Source organism: Ostrea edulis, chromosome 9, assembly GCF_947568905.1.
Source record: "Ostrea edulis chromosome 9, xbOstEdul1.1, whole genome shotgun sequence".
NCBI classification, from domain to species: Eukaryota; Metazoa; Mollusca; class Bivalvia; order Ostreida; family Ostreidae; genus Ostrea; species Ostrea edulis.
Window position 1 is genome coordinate 47,535,656 of NC_079172.1, and position 15,122 is coordinate 47,550,777.

The 15,122-nt window shown below is 36.4% G+C and overlaps 1 protein-coding gene and 1 long non-coding RNA gene across 2 annotated transcripts; one reads left to right on the top strand and one right to left on the bottom strand.

Moving 5' to 3' along the window:
* Positions 1 to 112: 112 nt before the first annotated feature.
* Positions 113 to 12,137, bottom strand: LOC130050199 (serine/threonine-protein phosphatase 2A 55 kDa regulatory subunit B alpha isoform-like). The gene is made up of 8 exons (XM_056149425.1): positions 11,733 to 12,137; positions 11,526 to 11,597; positions 8,585 to 8,682; positions 7,129 to 7,294; positions 4,269 to 4,559; positions 3,852 to 4,016; positions 2,345 to 2,606; positions 113 to 1,381 (listed from the first exon to the last, which is right to left on the bottom strand). The coding sequence occupies exons 1-8, from the start codon at positions 11,737 to 11,739 to the stop codon at positions 1,105 to 1,107; spliced, it is 1,338 nt and encodes a 445-aa protein (XP_056005400.1). The 5' UTR covers positions 11,740 to 12,137; the 3' UTR covers positions 113 to 1,104.
* Positions 12,138 to 14,188: 2,051 nt separating this feature from the next.
* Positions 14,189 to 14,749, top strand: LOC130050201 (uncharacterized). The gene is made up of 2 exons (XR_008798617.1): positions 14,189 to 14,311; positions 14,709 to 14,749. It is a non-coding gene; the product is annotated as an uncharacterized LOC130050201 (long non-coding RNA).
* Positions 14,750 to 15,122: the final 373 nt, after the last annotated feature.

Genomic DNA, 15,122 nt, shown 5'->3' on the forward strand with positions numbered 1-15,122 from the left:
ATTTAAAGACAACACATGCACTACCTAGTCCTTAGTAAAAGTACTGTATTGATATCCTTCATATAGAAATTTTAGCTTGGAAAATTACAAGTTGGAAAAACGACACTTTCGATATAGTAACAATATTTTAATATTGAATAACATCTCTTCAGGTCATCTTATAACCTGACATTATTGTCATAATTGTAAAACAGACGTTGGACAATGTCAGAACACATAAAATTTACATCAACCATTCTTCCATTACAATTTGATTCTTTTTTTTATTTCATAGAAAACATATACAGGTGTAGGAACTGATAAAGTATACTGAAGATAAGGGAGTATTTGATCACAAGTCTACAAGACTTGATGGTTGTATGAACCGATTGTATCTATTCCATGGAATGGTAGTTTATAAAGCATTGTTTAAAATTCATCAGTCATCTTTACAACTTCTGAACCATTTACTACAATGATGTCTTTGTACTTCTAAGAACAGAAACAGACAATTTTACCAATAAGAATGCCAGCACTTTACATATTGAGCAAATAAATTTAGTTTAGCAGAAAATAATAAAATATTAAATGTTGGCAAGATCACCAATGCTGTGACAGTATTCAAGGAATGCTTTTGTAAATTTTCATCACCTCCTTCAATTGCAAGAGACTTCATGGCATTTATTGCACCTCGATTCAGTAAATGTCTGTGCCAGGCGGAGCATGGGGATAGTGACTAGAAATTATTCTACCCACAGATTTACAGGCCTAACACTACAGACAATGCAATACATAATGCACCAATACAGACATAGGAAGGCTTTGGTCATCTAAGACAGACGTTTCAAAACAGCTGTGCATGGTTGTTGCCACTTGAGATCCACAGCACTATTGTGGCAATTGAATGATGCAATCTTGAATATGTAACTCATGTCACAGAATATCACTTGTTTACCATCAATGCCAGTCTCGACTAAAAATTTGTACAAAAATATTGCTATTCTTTCCTCAGTCCACTGCTCCTACGTCTAGGACTTTGCAAGTGTCATGAGAAAATGTGTACCTTCCATGTGCATCACCATGTCAGCAAAAATAATTTGTTAAATTATCCTAATGTTCACTGCGTTAATCTTTACTTTGGAAGATATATAGATTATTCGTGGCTGCCACAGCCAAGATGTTTTCTAGGGGGTGCCAGGCTGTGTGGAGAATCTTTTTATTGAAGTCTAGACAGTCTACATTGATCTCTTCCTTCTTTCTCTTTCCACCGGTACACACCTTACGTGGTTTTAGAATTGTTCTTAGTTTCATGTTTTCTCTACAAGCCTCCAATGTTGTGTCCCTTTTGGCTTCACGGTCAAACATTCGAAAGAAATTATTGTATGAGCCCGTCATAATGTGCCTGAAAAACAATGTTCCATATATGAATAATTTGTATGTTTTATATTTTGTATACTGGCACTAAATTATCAGTTACTCTGCTAGATACATCTAACACTATCAAGTACCAAAGCTAAACGTTTCAAAATCTTTCACCCTAAAATCAAGAAAACATGCATTGCAACCCTCTATTACAAACTAACTCCACCCTAGGAATTCAAGCACCAAGTCTGGAATTCCTGTGGATAACTCAGATTATCTTTGGTCTCACTTCAGCCAATACTGTAAACCAACTTTTATTCGCGGCTAGTTTATTTCATTATCACCTGGAGTAAACTGTTTCGCGGAGAGTAATTTTCGCGACCAGGCTTTTTCTTTGGACCCTTGGTTTGTGACAAGAAATATTGGCAACAATGAGGTTCTTGTGGATCTCGCGAAATTTTCTTGCATGTGAATAAAAAGTTGGTTTACAATAATCAGAAATCTAAAGGATGAGGTAAAAATGCTCCCCCCTTCCCTTGTATTGAATAAACCTTTGCCAACTAGATATTATTGTAATGGGAAGCATCACAAATGGGCCCCATTTTGGGGCAATATTTGCCAAGTTAAAAGGTTCATAACTTTTGAAAAAAGATCAATAACACCAAATTTTATCTGTAACCCATTGATACAAGTTCATGTATAAATTGTGAATTCTAACAACTTCAGGGGATAGCCAAAAAGTCCAGAAAATTGTAAAATATTTGAAATTTGCAAAGTACAAGGTCCATAACTCTTCAAATTAAAAGTCAACTAAGTCCAAACTTGAACTTTATCTGTAACCCACTGATGAAAGTTTCTAAACAGCTGCAGGGATTGCCAAAGTCAAGGCAAGGAGGCACATTCAGGCCGATCACTATAGGCTCCCACTATAGGAGGGAGCCCCAATTAACATACCAAGTCAGTCCCAATTTAAAACTATGTTTTATCATAAAAAGGTATTTACCGATCATCTCCACTCCATGAACATTCAAATTTGTCGAAAATGCAGTCATTTTCATACAGAGAACATAATTTACTCCTGAGGTACTCGTGCACTTGATACGTTTCTATTGGTTTGGTCTCCATCAGCAAGTCCCATACTTTGATAGACAAGTAGTCACGTGTCACCATGTAACGTCCATTATGACTAAACTTCACATCAGATATACTAGATATAATCTCAGAAAAAAAACTCCTATTGGTGGGGTCCTCTGGCTCCTCAAACACTAAAATACAAATGCACTCATTGTTTAAACATTTATTATTCCTAGCAATTTGCGAGGATTTTTTGAAAAGTTCTGTTGAGATCGCATGATACATCAAAAGCTAGTAAATCTGTGTAGATTCTGATAAATATGCAATCTTTATTGTTTTCTGATGAATTTTAAGAATTATACATAAATTAAATTTTTGGTGGAACATGTAATAACATGTGCTGGCTGTGGAAAACATCATATCAGTGAAACTGTTCCAGTTCATAAACAACACATTTCACATCCGAATATAGAAAAATTAAAGTTGATGAACATATAGATGTGTGTGGCCACGGACAATTCAGTGTATTTCCGTTTAATAAACTTTATACAGAAAATACTATTTCCCGACGAGAAAAAGAAAGACTTCAAAACCGGCTCTCAATAGCTTACTGTGAAATATGTTTACTGTTATTATCTATGACATAATATGCTTAACGTAAAAACCTTTTTCCCTTCATTCGTTTATGACGTCGTTATGTACGTGAAATGTTAGGACGCCTTTATGACGTCAGGCCATTTCAAAACTATTTTAAAATGTAACGCCTGAGGATTATAAAATGAAAGCGCTTGCATTAAAATTTTAACTTTGTGTACTGTTTATTCTATCTCTTTTAATATACAGTGATCCCCCGTTATAACGCCAACATTTGTACCTTGGCAATTTTGGTGTTATAACGGGGGTGGCATTATATCGGGGGAGGGGGTATGTGTACAGCTGTCATAAGAAATCAAGCAAATTTTATCTACTACATCGTGCTTTGAAAGCTTGGATAATCCCGGCGTTCAGTGGTCGTAAATGGTAGGGGTATTTAATGATTTCCAGTTTTTGTTTTATGCCCAACACGCTTAAGACTTCGGTGTGTCCGACATACTCAGATTTAAAAAACAATACTGCATATTTGAACTCAGTATCTGCTCCAAACTTTGATACCTTGAGGACTAATGGCAGATAATTGCTTAAGCCTGCTCAGTGAAATTTTCCTACCGATGATTGGCGATAATTAGCGGGGATGATTATAACGGTAATTGACCAAATTGTACTTGTAAATAGGTTGGCGGTATGCAGGGGATGGCATTGTAACGAGATTTTACATAGCGAGGAAAACGGGACTTTGAACTTTTTTTGGGGATATGCGGGGGTGGCATTATAACGGGGGATCACTGTGTGTGTGTGTGTATATATATATCAGGAAAAAAAGAGCTTAAGATACCTACATTTAGCATGTTTATCACATAATGCCTGCTCCCTCATATCACAGAGGCGTATAGTGCCTTTACTACTGCTGTAGACAAACAAATTACACTCATGGGGGTGAAATTCAGCAGCAGTTATCACTTCCGTTAGTTCTTCCATATTAGCAGGCTTTATGTCCACAATATCTGACCAAATCAAGGAGTCACAACTAAAAATGACCCATCTATCTCGACAAACAGTCAAATAACAGTCACAAGATAAACGTTTCACGTTTAAATAAAATGTACTGCACTTTGTTTTTAATCAGTAGATGATAAGAACTGTTCTCCATTAAACCTTCAAGATCATCAAAATTCACTTTAAAAAATGTAAAGAATATCTACATAAAATTGTCATGAAAATAATTATATATCATACAAGGTGGGGCAAAAGGATACTGAAACTTTGGTCAGTGACCTCCAAATGCCAAAGGTTAATGCGGAGGTCATCTGCTGACAAGTATGTTTCCTGGTCACTGTTGACAGAGATTGAGTTGATGTGGTAAGTGTGAGCGTTTGCAAAGATTCGACGTGGACTGGCCTCGACCATCAACTCCATGGGCTTAAAGCTGGGCACCCTGAGGCTGGTCAGATTGGAGGGGTCCTTCATCAGTCCGGATTCATCCTTCAGATTGTAACCCTCAGGCCGTTTGTCTCTCTCTGTCACCTTCCACAGCTTGATGGTCTTATCTAAAAAAATTTCATATGAGTATTTATCAGTATCCTAGTCACAAAAGAACAATCACATTATAATCAGGGATTGACGTTAATGGTTTTCCAATTGCCCAAGGTAAGTGAAAACCCAGTGCGGACAAGTGAAACTCAATACACACTTGCCTGATGGGACAAGTGACTATTTCAGTAGGAAATGTGATTATTCTGATTGTGTTAAGATTGATAAATATCAAATATTAGAAAATACAGTCCAGATCCGTATTGTTTGTTTTCTCTACATAATTGAATTTTAAATTTCTTTTCTATTAGATCGTAACATCTTATCTTATAAGTAAGTCATTCCTAATCACACAACTATCCGACACATAACCTATCTAAGTCATGTTTGCGAGAAAATGGCAGCTTCACAACTATCTCTCAATGTAACATTTATAAAGTAGACAATTTTAAAAAGAAAGGCAATGTTGAGAATAAATATAAATTTCAATAAAAAAAATTAAATTTTAGGTGACATGATAAACCTAAATTCCAGGTAACAGCAGTATAGTCTGCACCTTGTGTCCAAAATTCAGTGTCATTGCCAGTACTTTGTATTTTCTTACCCATAATACAATTTACAGAATTGATACCATCTATATACATTTTTATTGAGTGATTGACAACAAACTAATTTGAAACATTTCATTTAAAATTTTTAATCATACACGTGTATCAACACATTGCCGCAAACGTACGTCCCTTGTCTGTGACTGTCTTTTTGCAATGAAACGATTTATTTCTCTACTTTGACCTTTGCAATTTTCTTATCGAAAACTTTGTACAGAAAGCTTTTATGTTAATGTAAACTTCTCTGGCCCAATGGTTCTTGAGAAGATTTTTAAAGACTTTACCCGATATATTTGTATGTACCATAGAACTTTGATCCCCTATTGTGGCCCCATCCTACCCCAGGGGCCATGATTTTAACAACCTTGAATCAGCACTATGTCATAAAGCTTCCATGTAAATTTCAGCTCTTCTGGCCCAGTGGTTCTGAAGAAGATTTTTAAATAAATCCACCCTATTTTTACATTTTTTGTGATTATCTCCCCTTTCAGGGGAGAATGGTCATTCGTTTGAACAAACTTGAAAGCCTTTCACCCAAGGATGCTTTTTGCCAAATTTGGTTGACATTGGCTCAGTGGTTCTGGAGAAGTCAAAAATGTGAAAAGTTTACAGAAACAGGGGCTGACAAATAATTTTTTTAAACACTTGCAGTCTTTGCGAAAGTTTTTTGGACCACACAGGACATTCGGTCCTATGTAATCAATGAACACACCGGTCCTATGTAATCAATGAACACACCGGTCCGAACCAAATTTTGTCAGACCGAAAAACCTAATGTAAAAAAGTGAAACACGTGAAAATGCAAAACCAAGGAAATCTTATTTATTATACTAGTAATACTATACCAGGGATCCCTTCCGCACAATACTTTAGACGGTCCATGCGGTTTTAATCACATTCATTTATGTATTTGGATTTGTGTGATATTTTTTTTTTTTTTTTTTTTTTTTTTTATTATAAATAACCAACATTTAGTAAAACTCGAAACCGGACATTCCGGACCAGTGTAAAAAAAATGTCGCATCGGACCCGAGGTACTGCACATCGGTCAGGTCCGACGTCTTTCGCATAGACTGACTTGCCCTCAGGCAAGTGGTTAGATTAAATTTACTTGCCCAACCTTTCAATCTACTTGCCCCACCAGCATTGCTCATTGTGGTAGAAATTTTAATTTACACCCAAATTATAATAAAATTTATGCAATATTTGTGTTCTTTATTTCACTTTTCTCTAACTTCATATCCTTAGCCCTGGGAATCGCGTTTCTCTGGCGATAGTAAGTTGAGCACAACGCGTGAACCTCGCTGGTTTGGTGAGACTTCAGGGATTCCACGCGAAAGAGTTTGCAACCCTTAAAAAACCAAATTGTTCTTAGCATTACCAACAGTAGGAAACTCCCTGCAAATAATGCAGTACATTGAGTTATTTTCCACATCATATTTCACCCACGTGTCCTCCCATGATTTGATGTAACACCACTTCCTCTGAGTTTTCTCGCACTTCGCATGCTTTGATACCGAAGGTCCAGGACTTTCATTGTTATTAACGTCAACTAATTGCTGGTCATCATGTGTTTCTGAGCCTTTTCACTTGACTTTAGTTAAAAATTTATCCATGCTTGCACCCGCGCCGCAATGTCAACACATATGTATGTGTTTTTTACGCGCTTGACCTTTATTTCATAAAGTGTTTTCGTGACTAAAAATCGTCAATTGTTAATTCGTACGATAATCTACTTTCATTACCAATGCGAAACCGATAGTTGTGGTTAAAAAAATCACTTTCCCACGGGCAAGTTCCTACTTATTTTTTTACTTGCCCGATTGTAAAAATCACTCGCCCCGGGTGTCGGGCAATGGGAGTTTTAAGCCCCTGAAGAAAGATGGACGACGAACAATGGGTGATCAGAAAAGCTCACTTGAGCTTTCAGCTCAGGTGAGCAAATAATATCACAGTAGAAATTTTTTTTTATACACACCATTTGTTGACAGCAAGAAATTGGCTGGATTTGTTCGTTTTAACCATCGTATCTTGTTGATTTTCTCTTCGATTTCTAAACTTTTGAGGTAGTCAAACTCTGGCTCGTGACTTTGAAATGTACTGTACACATTGTACTCTCCTCTTGGTGGTAAGGCAATTTTCCCCTGTAAAACGACATATATATATCTCAATATCAATAAAAATTGGTCCCAACGAATATTATTTCACATGTTTAAAAATAAATTGATAATTTCCTCATAAAATCAATGTGAAATGTTTCTGTAACAATAGTGAAAAAAGGTTCAAGTGGCATATTTTCAATTCATGTATTATTGATATTTTTGTCTCTAGTCAAGTTGACAACTAAATCTGAAAAGATACTGAAGAGGAAACTTTTTCTGTGTTTCAAAAATTATTGTAATTATTTTCAACAAATAATTATTTCTTATGCTAAACACATATTTTGAAAAATGGTAGTTTGCTAAAACATTTTAACTTCAAATAAAGTTATATTTAATTTTGCTACTTTGGACTACCAAGGTCATTATTCTTGTTTTTTCCTTTTGTTAATGATTTATATATAGAAAATATCACAAACTGTTGAACAGTGATTATTTTCTCTAATTAACACATATAGAGTCAAGTTTCCTTTGCTATGATTTTATCAAATACAAGGAAAATTCATTGACAATTTCTTCTTTTTCATGCCACTGTCCTGCCTATCCTTAAACACAAGTTCCAAAACTAATATAAGCAGCGTTTCCCCCCTTTTTAAACTGGTACCGATAAACGGTACCATTCTCAATGCCAAAAACCGTTAATTTTCCCCAATTTTGAGACTAAAAATTCCCAATTCACTTGCCAAAAAATAACCCGCTATTACATCGTAATTTACTTAGTCTGAAACATTGTAGGAGTTAATTAAAATGTTCACTTTCGGTATTAAATCAAAAGTACAGATCATGGCAGTGTGCGCGTTTTGTAGAGCTACGACGATCCGTTGTTTCACAACAGCAAATGTTACCATAAAAGTTTGTAAAGAGATGAATACTTCTTGTTTTGTTCTCTTTTCTTTTAGATGAAATCATTTGTAGATACATTGGTAAAAAAAAATACCAATTTGTTTGATTTTGACCCTATTTCTCCCAATTGAGGAGTTAATTAAAATGTTCACTTTCGGTATTAAATCAAAAGTACAGATCATGGCAGTGTGCGCGTTTTGTAGAGCTACGACGATCCGTTGTTTCACAACAGCAAATGTTACCATAAAAGTTTGTAAAGAGATGAATACTTCTTGTTTTGTTCTCTTTTCTTTTAGATGAAATCATTTGCAGATACATTGGTAAAAAAAAATCCCAATTTGTTTGATTTTGACCTTATTTCTCCCAATTGAATGGGTACCAGTACCAGTGGGTAGAGAAAAAAAAACCCGCTGATAAAGCTTATGTTCTTACGGCTTTGTCTCGTTGGAAGATGACCACGCGCCCTCCTTTGTCTCCTGTTGCTAGTAGGTCACCTGTGCTGTTGAACTCCACACAGGAAATGATGTCAGCTGTAACATTAAACACTTTGTCAATACAATAATCCAATGAATTTTAAAAGCATCATGCATTTTCAGGCTTGTCCCTAAAATTTGAAGTAGATGGTTATAGATGAGTAGGATGTGTTTGTTTAACACTGACACCCCCCAGCAACCACAAGGTCAACTATATAAAATTAATAGGTCAAGGTTTGCACCAGTACATAAAAAAGTCTTAACACAAGGAATACACATGCAGTCTATGCGAAAGTTTTTTAGACCACACAGGACATTCGGTCCTGTGTAATCAATGAACACACCGGACCGAACCAAATTTTGTCAGACCGAAAAACCTAATGTAAAAAAGTGAAACACGTGAAAATGCAAAACCAAGGGAATCTTATTTATTATACTAGTAATACTATACCAGGGATCCCTCCCGTATAATACTTTAGACAGTCCATGCGGTTTTAATCACATTCATTTACGTATTTGGATTTGTGTGCTATTTTTTACTTATAACAAACATTTAAATGACTCCGCATCAAAATAGTAAAGCTCAAAACCGGACACCGAGACATCGGACATTCCGGTCCGGTGTAAAAAATGATGTGTCGGACCTGAGGCACTGCACATCGGTCAGGTCCGACGTCTTTCGCATAGACTGCACATGGGAAATATGAAAGCCTTATCACTAACCATTCAAATGTTATGGCTACTTTCGTTTTTGTCACAGTAGATCGAGACGCTATATGAAGCGGCCTGCTGTGCTGTATGTATTCGAACGCTTTAATGATCCCTATTACCTATCCAATTGTTTTTACAAATGGTGTTAGATCTGCTATAGAGGCAAATTTAATTTATATAAATTCTTTTATATCTACTCGTGTTTATGTGACGTCGAACGTGCATACATGTATATTGTGACGTAAAATAACAGATCAGAAAAAACAACAATTTGATTTACTGTAACAGTTGTCAGTGATTTTTTAGGCCCATTTTGGGTCCGAATTTCGGCCCTTTCCCCTCCTAAAAATTGCCAATTTAGCTTGTATTTTTCCCAATAATAATATTATGAAAGGAAAACGTATTTGGAAAAAAATAAACATTTCATGTGAATTATATAGTACATGTATAAGACTTAACAAAGAGTTATGGGAATGATGATTTGGATAGAATAGTTAGAAAATTAGATGTGTAAAATAAATATAATGTAATGTTTGATTTTCCCAATTTGACTGAAATGTCGACAATTTTTCCCAATTCGAAAGCCACAGGACCCTTGTAAAAAATGTAGAAAAATCACTGGTTGTAGTCTGCAGTTTAATAAGTTAGACACACTATATTTAGAAAATTGTTGCCGTCAGCTCATCTGATGTTAGAACAAAGAGATGCGTTCTACATTTACATGTAAATATGGAACGCACCTCTCTTTGTTCTAACATCGGACGAGCCGACGGCAACATAGACTCCAGATTATTATGGAAACAAAATTTTTCCTCTACGAAAGATTTTAGCTAGTACCATTTACGATTTCAGCCGGGTAAAAGTACTGGGTACCGGCAGATTTTGAAAGCCCTTCACTACTGAAGTTTTAATGGTTTGTAATGTTTTACATCCCATTCCAATACTTCACTCATGAATATAGATGCTACCAACTGTAGAGCATCACATATTTTGACTTATATATCCACAGCTGTCAAGTAGTGGTGTTCCAATTATCGATTATAATCAAAAATCAGTCGATTGTTGGCAAATTCTAAGCGCTTGATTATGAAAATTTTATTCCAATTTAATAATCGGTTTTTAGATTTTGTTTTCTCAAGGACTAGGATTTGAAGAATATTCCTGCCGTGACCTATCTATTAACCTAAAAGTTTTGTTTATTGTAATGGCGGCGCACATGAAAGCGAAAGTATTCATATCCGGGAAAATCGTATTGACACTTTAATAAATGTAATTAAAGGATGTTAAGATAGTAAATGAATAACAAATACAAACAGAAAATATTCATTTACACTATCTCAACATTGAGCAATAGAAACAACAACATAAACGTAGAAAATATTTATTTTACACTTTTTCAGTAGTTAAATGACTTGTATTATAGAATTTCTCTATGGCCGATTATAATCGATTATTAGTTGGGTACAGTAAACCAATCACCGATTATGAAATTCTCAGATTCCCATCACTACGGTCAAGGCTGAAGCAGTGAGGGTTCTTTATTGCGTCAATGCCTTTGTTTTATAGGTTATAACCAACGAGTCTGATGATTTTCACTTCTAATGCTGGGTACTTGGCGAAGGTACAGTCACTACCTATGTTAAATATTTAAAGTTTGAGGTTGTGCTTTGATTGAGAATTTAATTGAAACCAAACCCTTTTGGTCAAGACGCTTGTGGACTTATCACTTGGTTACCGCAAAGAGGAAATATCACAAGTTATAAAGCTTTGAAAATGAGAACTGTATAGTTCCTAGATCTATCCATCTATCAAAATTGAGGAGGACGTCACCCTATGGTTAATATATGTAATGGTAGACGTATAGACCCCTGTGGTGTGAGCACCTTTGAAGCAAGCTAAACTCATTCACCAAACTCTTTTTAGTAAAATCTCAGACTTAAGTCTAAGTTTCTTTCGAGAAATCCAGGCCTGCGTCTCAGCTTACTTTCATAATTGAATACGACAGTAATTTATTCAAAAGTTGAATATGCACAGTAGACAACTAGACATCTCTTCTTTGTACCAGATTTCTACATTTTCATACGAGATTTATTATTCCATTCGTGGTCACCTTTGAAAAAATTTAAAATCGCTACTGAATGTGCATGGCCTGGGCTACTCTACCGGAAATAGAAATTGAATGTTTTTACCTTCAGTGACATCTTCAGTCTCTATGGCACCCTTCACTTGCGAGAAGCACCACTGGATATCTCCACCATTTCCTGTATTAAATCAAGAAATTTCTAATACCAGTAACAAATTTGCATCAATATACCACAGAAAAGTCACTTTCAAATAATAAACAATCTTACTAACATGGGGGTCACTGCAAGATTTTACCTAATAATCTCTCTTACCTGCCATAATATGCAATAAATGAGAAGAACAATATAATCAGACTCCTCGCTTAATCCCATTCACATCTCTCCAAAGTGCATTTTACTTTACATTCAACATGGATGATATTAGATTTCTCTCAATCGCTATTTTCTTAATTCAATATGGCGCACTCTTTCCGAGCACTCAGGCATGACGTCATGTAGTATTTGGAATTTTGGGTAAAAACTTCCGCATGGTCACAGGGTGAGCGTCGAAAAATAATGAAACCCCCAATAAAATGGATCTTTCCCAACAATAAAAAATGCACTATTTTCAATGCTCGTTTATGTAGCTTGGTGCCTGTTCCCGCCACTTCGTTTTCTCTTTTCTGAAACGAATTAAAAAAACAAAAAACGTAGTGATGGGGCGGGAACCAAACAAGCATAGTTAGGGTTACCCCTCTTTGTACATGTATCAGCCTAGCGGTCTTTGCTAAGTTGGATGGACGATTCAACATAAAAGACATTATTTTCTATTTTTTCTATTCATCATCACACAGCTATATGACAAAGAAGCAGAGCTCTCTCTCTCTCTCTCTCTCTCTCTCTCTCTCTCTCTCTCTCAACCAAGCGCAGTACAGGATCTATAAAAAGCCCATTTTCGTACTCTCTCTCTCTCTCTCTCTCTCTCTCTCTCTCAACCAAGCGCAGTACAGGGTCTATAAAAAGCCCATTTTCGTAGCCCAAAACAAAATTCGCGTTAAACGTGTAACCAGGGGCGGATACAATGATTGCGGTTACGGGGGGGGGGGGGGTTGCCACTTAAAGGGGGGGGGGGGGGGGGGTTGTCTGGGATTTTATAGACTGAGCTTGAAAAATGTCTCCTATTTAGTCGTTGGTACTATTTTCTATCATATTGATAAAATGAAGCAAATTTTAAGGGTTTTTGAGAAAAAAAATTAAGTTCTCCCAATAAAGTAATTCAAGAAATCAAAAGATTTTGTCATTTATTTCTCCGGGAGTGGAAGGAATTAGCTTATTGCTTCTTTTATCGTTTAGTACATTTTTCTAAACCAGATACCCCGATTTACCTTAAATTTTAAAATTTTAGGGGGTTCATTCAATGAAACGTTAATAGCCTAATTTGCCAAACATTCTGTAAAATGTAGGCGTGTTAGCTTATGTATACAGTTCTTTGCGTAAGTGTACACCAGTCTTCGTTCATTGCACTAATCATGGGTTCCCGTTTTACATAACTATATCTAGGGCCTAATGTATAGAAATTTCGAAAATGCGAAAGTTACTTGTGGCGGATTAAAGGGGGGTGCTGCACCCCCCACTCCCCTCAAATTTCAAAATTTAAGGTAAATCGGGGTATCAAACGCTCTGGCTCTAACTAAGTATCGAAACCAAGAAGAAAACAGAGCAACGGAAGACGAAGAACATACTGACCATCAAAAAACTTGGAACCCAAAACACACAAACTACCTCTCTGTTCCCCCTCCTTTTCTCTATGACCAGTCGCGATAGCTCAGTGGTAGAGCGTTCGCTTTGTAACCAGGAGGTCGTGAGTACGAGCCCCGCTCGTGTCATGGGCACGTCAAACCCAAGATGTTAAAATAGGTATTTAGAAGTGTCTATCGGATATGACCTTAAAAACTGAGGCCCCGTGTCGTGACAGGCGTTGCCACGATAAATTAAGAACCCCCACTTCCACGGCCCTGAGCTTAAGTGGTGAGGTACCATATAGGGAAAAGAAGAAGCATTCTCAATATGAGCGAAAAATTCCCGACGGGACGTAGAAAAAAAATCCCTTTCTCTATCACATCCTTCCCTTTCATTTCTTCATTCTTCCTCTCACTCCCTTCATTTCATCTCCCATTGCCTCTTTCCTCCACCCTTTCCTCCACCCCATTTACCTGTTCCCTCCCCACCCACTCAATAATTAAGTTCTTGACATTTGGATCTCGTGGGGATCCGGATTAGGATAGATCCTCAGTACCCCATGCTTGTCGAAAGAGGCGACTAAATGGGGCGATCCTTCGGATGAGGCTGTAAAAACCGAGGCCCCGTGTCACAGCAGGTGTGGCACGATAAAGATCCCTTCCTGCTCAAAGGCCGTAGGCGCCGAGCATAGGCCTAAATTTTGCAGTCCTTCACCGGCAATGGTGACGTCTCCATATGAATGAAAAATTCTCGAGTGGGATGTTAAATAACATACAACCAACCAATGTGGCACTAATACTCTTCTGTAACAATGATTTGTTTCAATTTGACTGTATCTATTGTTTACTGAGAATACCAACGTATGGAAAGCTACTTTCCCCTGCTTATAATAACTAATTCCTAGTAGAAATTTAGGTTACAGATTCAGAAAACACACAACGCTCGATTTTAAGGCAACCCTTTCCTCTGTGAATTAACAGCAGTCTGATTAAAATCAGACCCAATACTCATTATCATATCGTTGGGCCCAACGATATGATAACTGTGCTGTCGCGATAAGCGAATCGAATTGGTACGACTTGCTATTTTTGGTTACCTTTATGTTACGTCATGATGCAGACGCGTCGACAGTCTCCGTCTGATTTTTTATCTAAATCTCAGGAAATTACAGTGTAAGTAATTTTGTATGTATGCAGAAACTTTCTAATGAATATGTAGAATATTCTGTTCAATGCATAAGTTAGGAGATAAATGCTTTGTTGTTTTGTTAACTGCACAATCAGTAAGCCACATGTAGATGTATGGCGCGTCGTTCGTTGTCTTCTCTAAGCGTCTGTGTTTCATGAATGTATATTTAGTGAATAGTTAATATTATTGAATATCATTATACTTGATAATTGTTTAAGCGAAATAACTATAGACATTTGATAGGAATCAGATATTTTATTGCATAATTTTCTTACTCTAAGATGCTGTTCAAATTTCAAAACTACGGAACGCAATTCGTGACATCAAAATGATTTCTGTATTCAAATGCTGTACTTATGATTGTTACAATTTGTATTTCAGTCTTTTACCATACATTGACACGGAATAAATCTGGACCTTGTTTTGGTTAACTTTCTGTCAGTTTATTACACGCCCAGGGTGTACAATAATTCGTGACAGAACAATAACGAGTATGGGGTCTGATTTAAATCAGACTGAATTAACAGTAACTCCTGAAATGCGTGGTTTTTTGGTGTGTTTTTTAATTTTTTATTTTTTTTTTTTTACAAAATTGATCGGAATTTTATTGTATATATTGATATTTGCTTACGTATGCGGGTACATTGTTCGACGTTATTCCTCCGACAATTTCAGTCTAAGGATTTGTGGATGATCATACTGCAAATAAACGGTTTAGTCACACCTTCATTCACAACGAAACCGAAGTCATCCGAGAACTTGAAAAATGTGCTGAAATCATTAACGATTGGATGA

What these genes read in the sequence shown, in the direction of transcription:
- LOC130050199 (XM_056149425.1), bottom strand. An exon ending in TCTTCCAACGAGACAAAGCC is followed by an intron (nt 7,295 to 8,584) that starts GTAAGAACATAA and finishes GTCGTTTTACAG; the next exon opens with GGGAAAATTGCCTTACCACC. An exon ending in TTTCTTGCTGTCAACAAATG is followed by an intron (nt 4,560 to 7,128) that starts GTGTGTATAAAA and finishes AAATTTTTTTAG; the next exon opens with ATAAGACCATCAAGCTGTGG.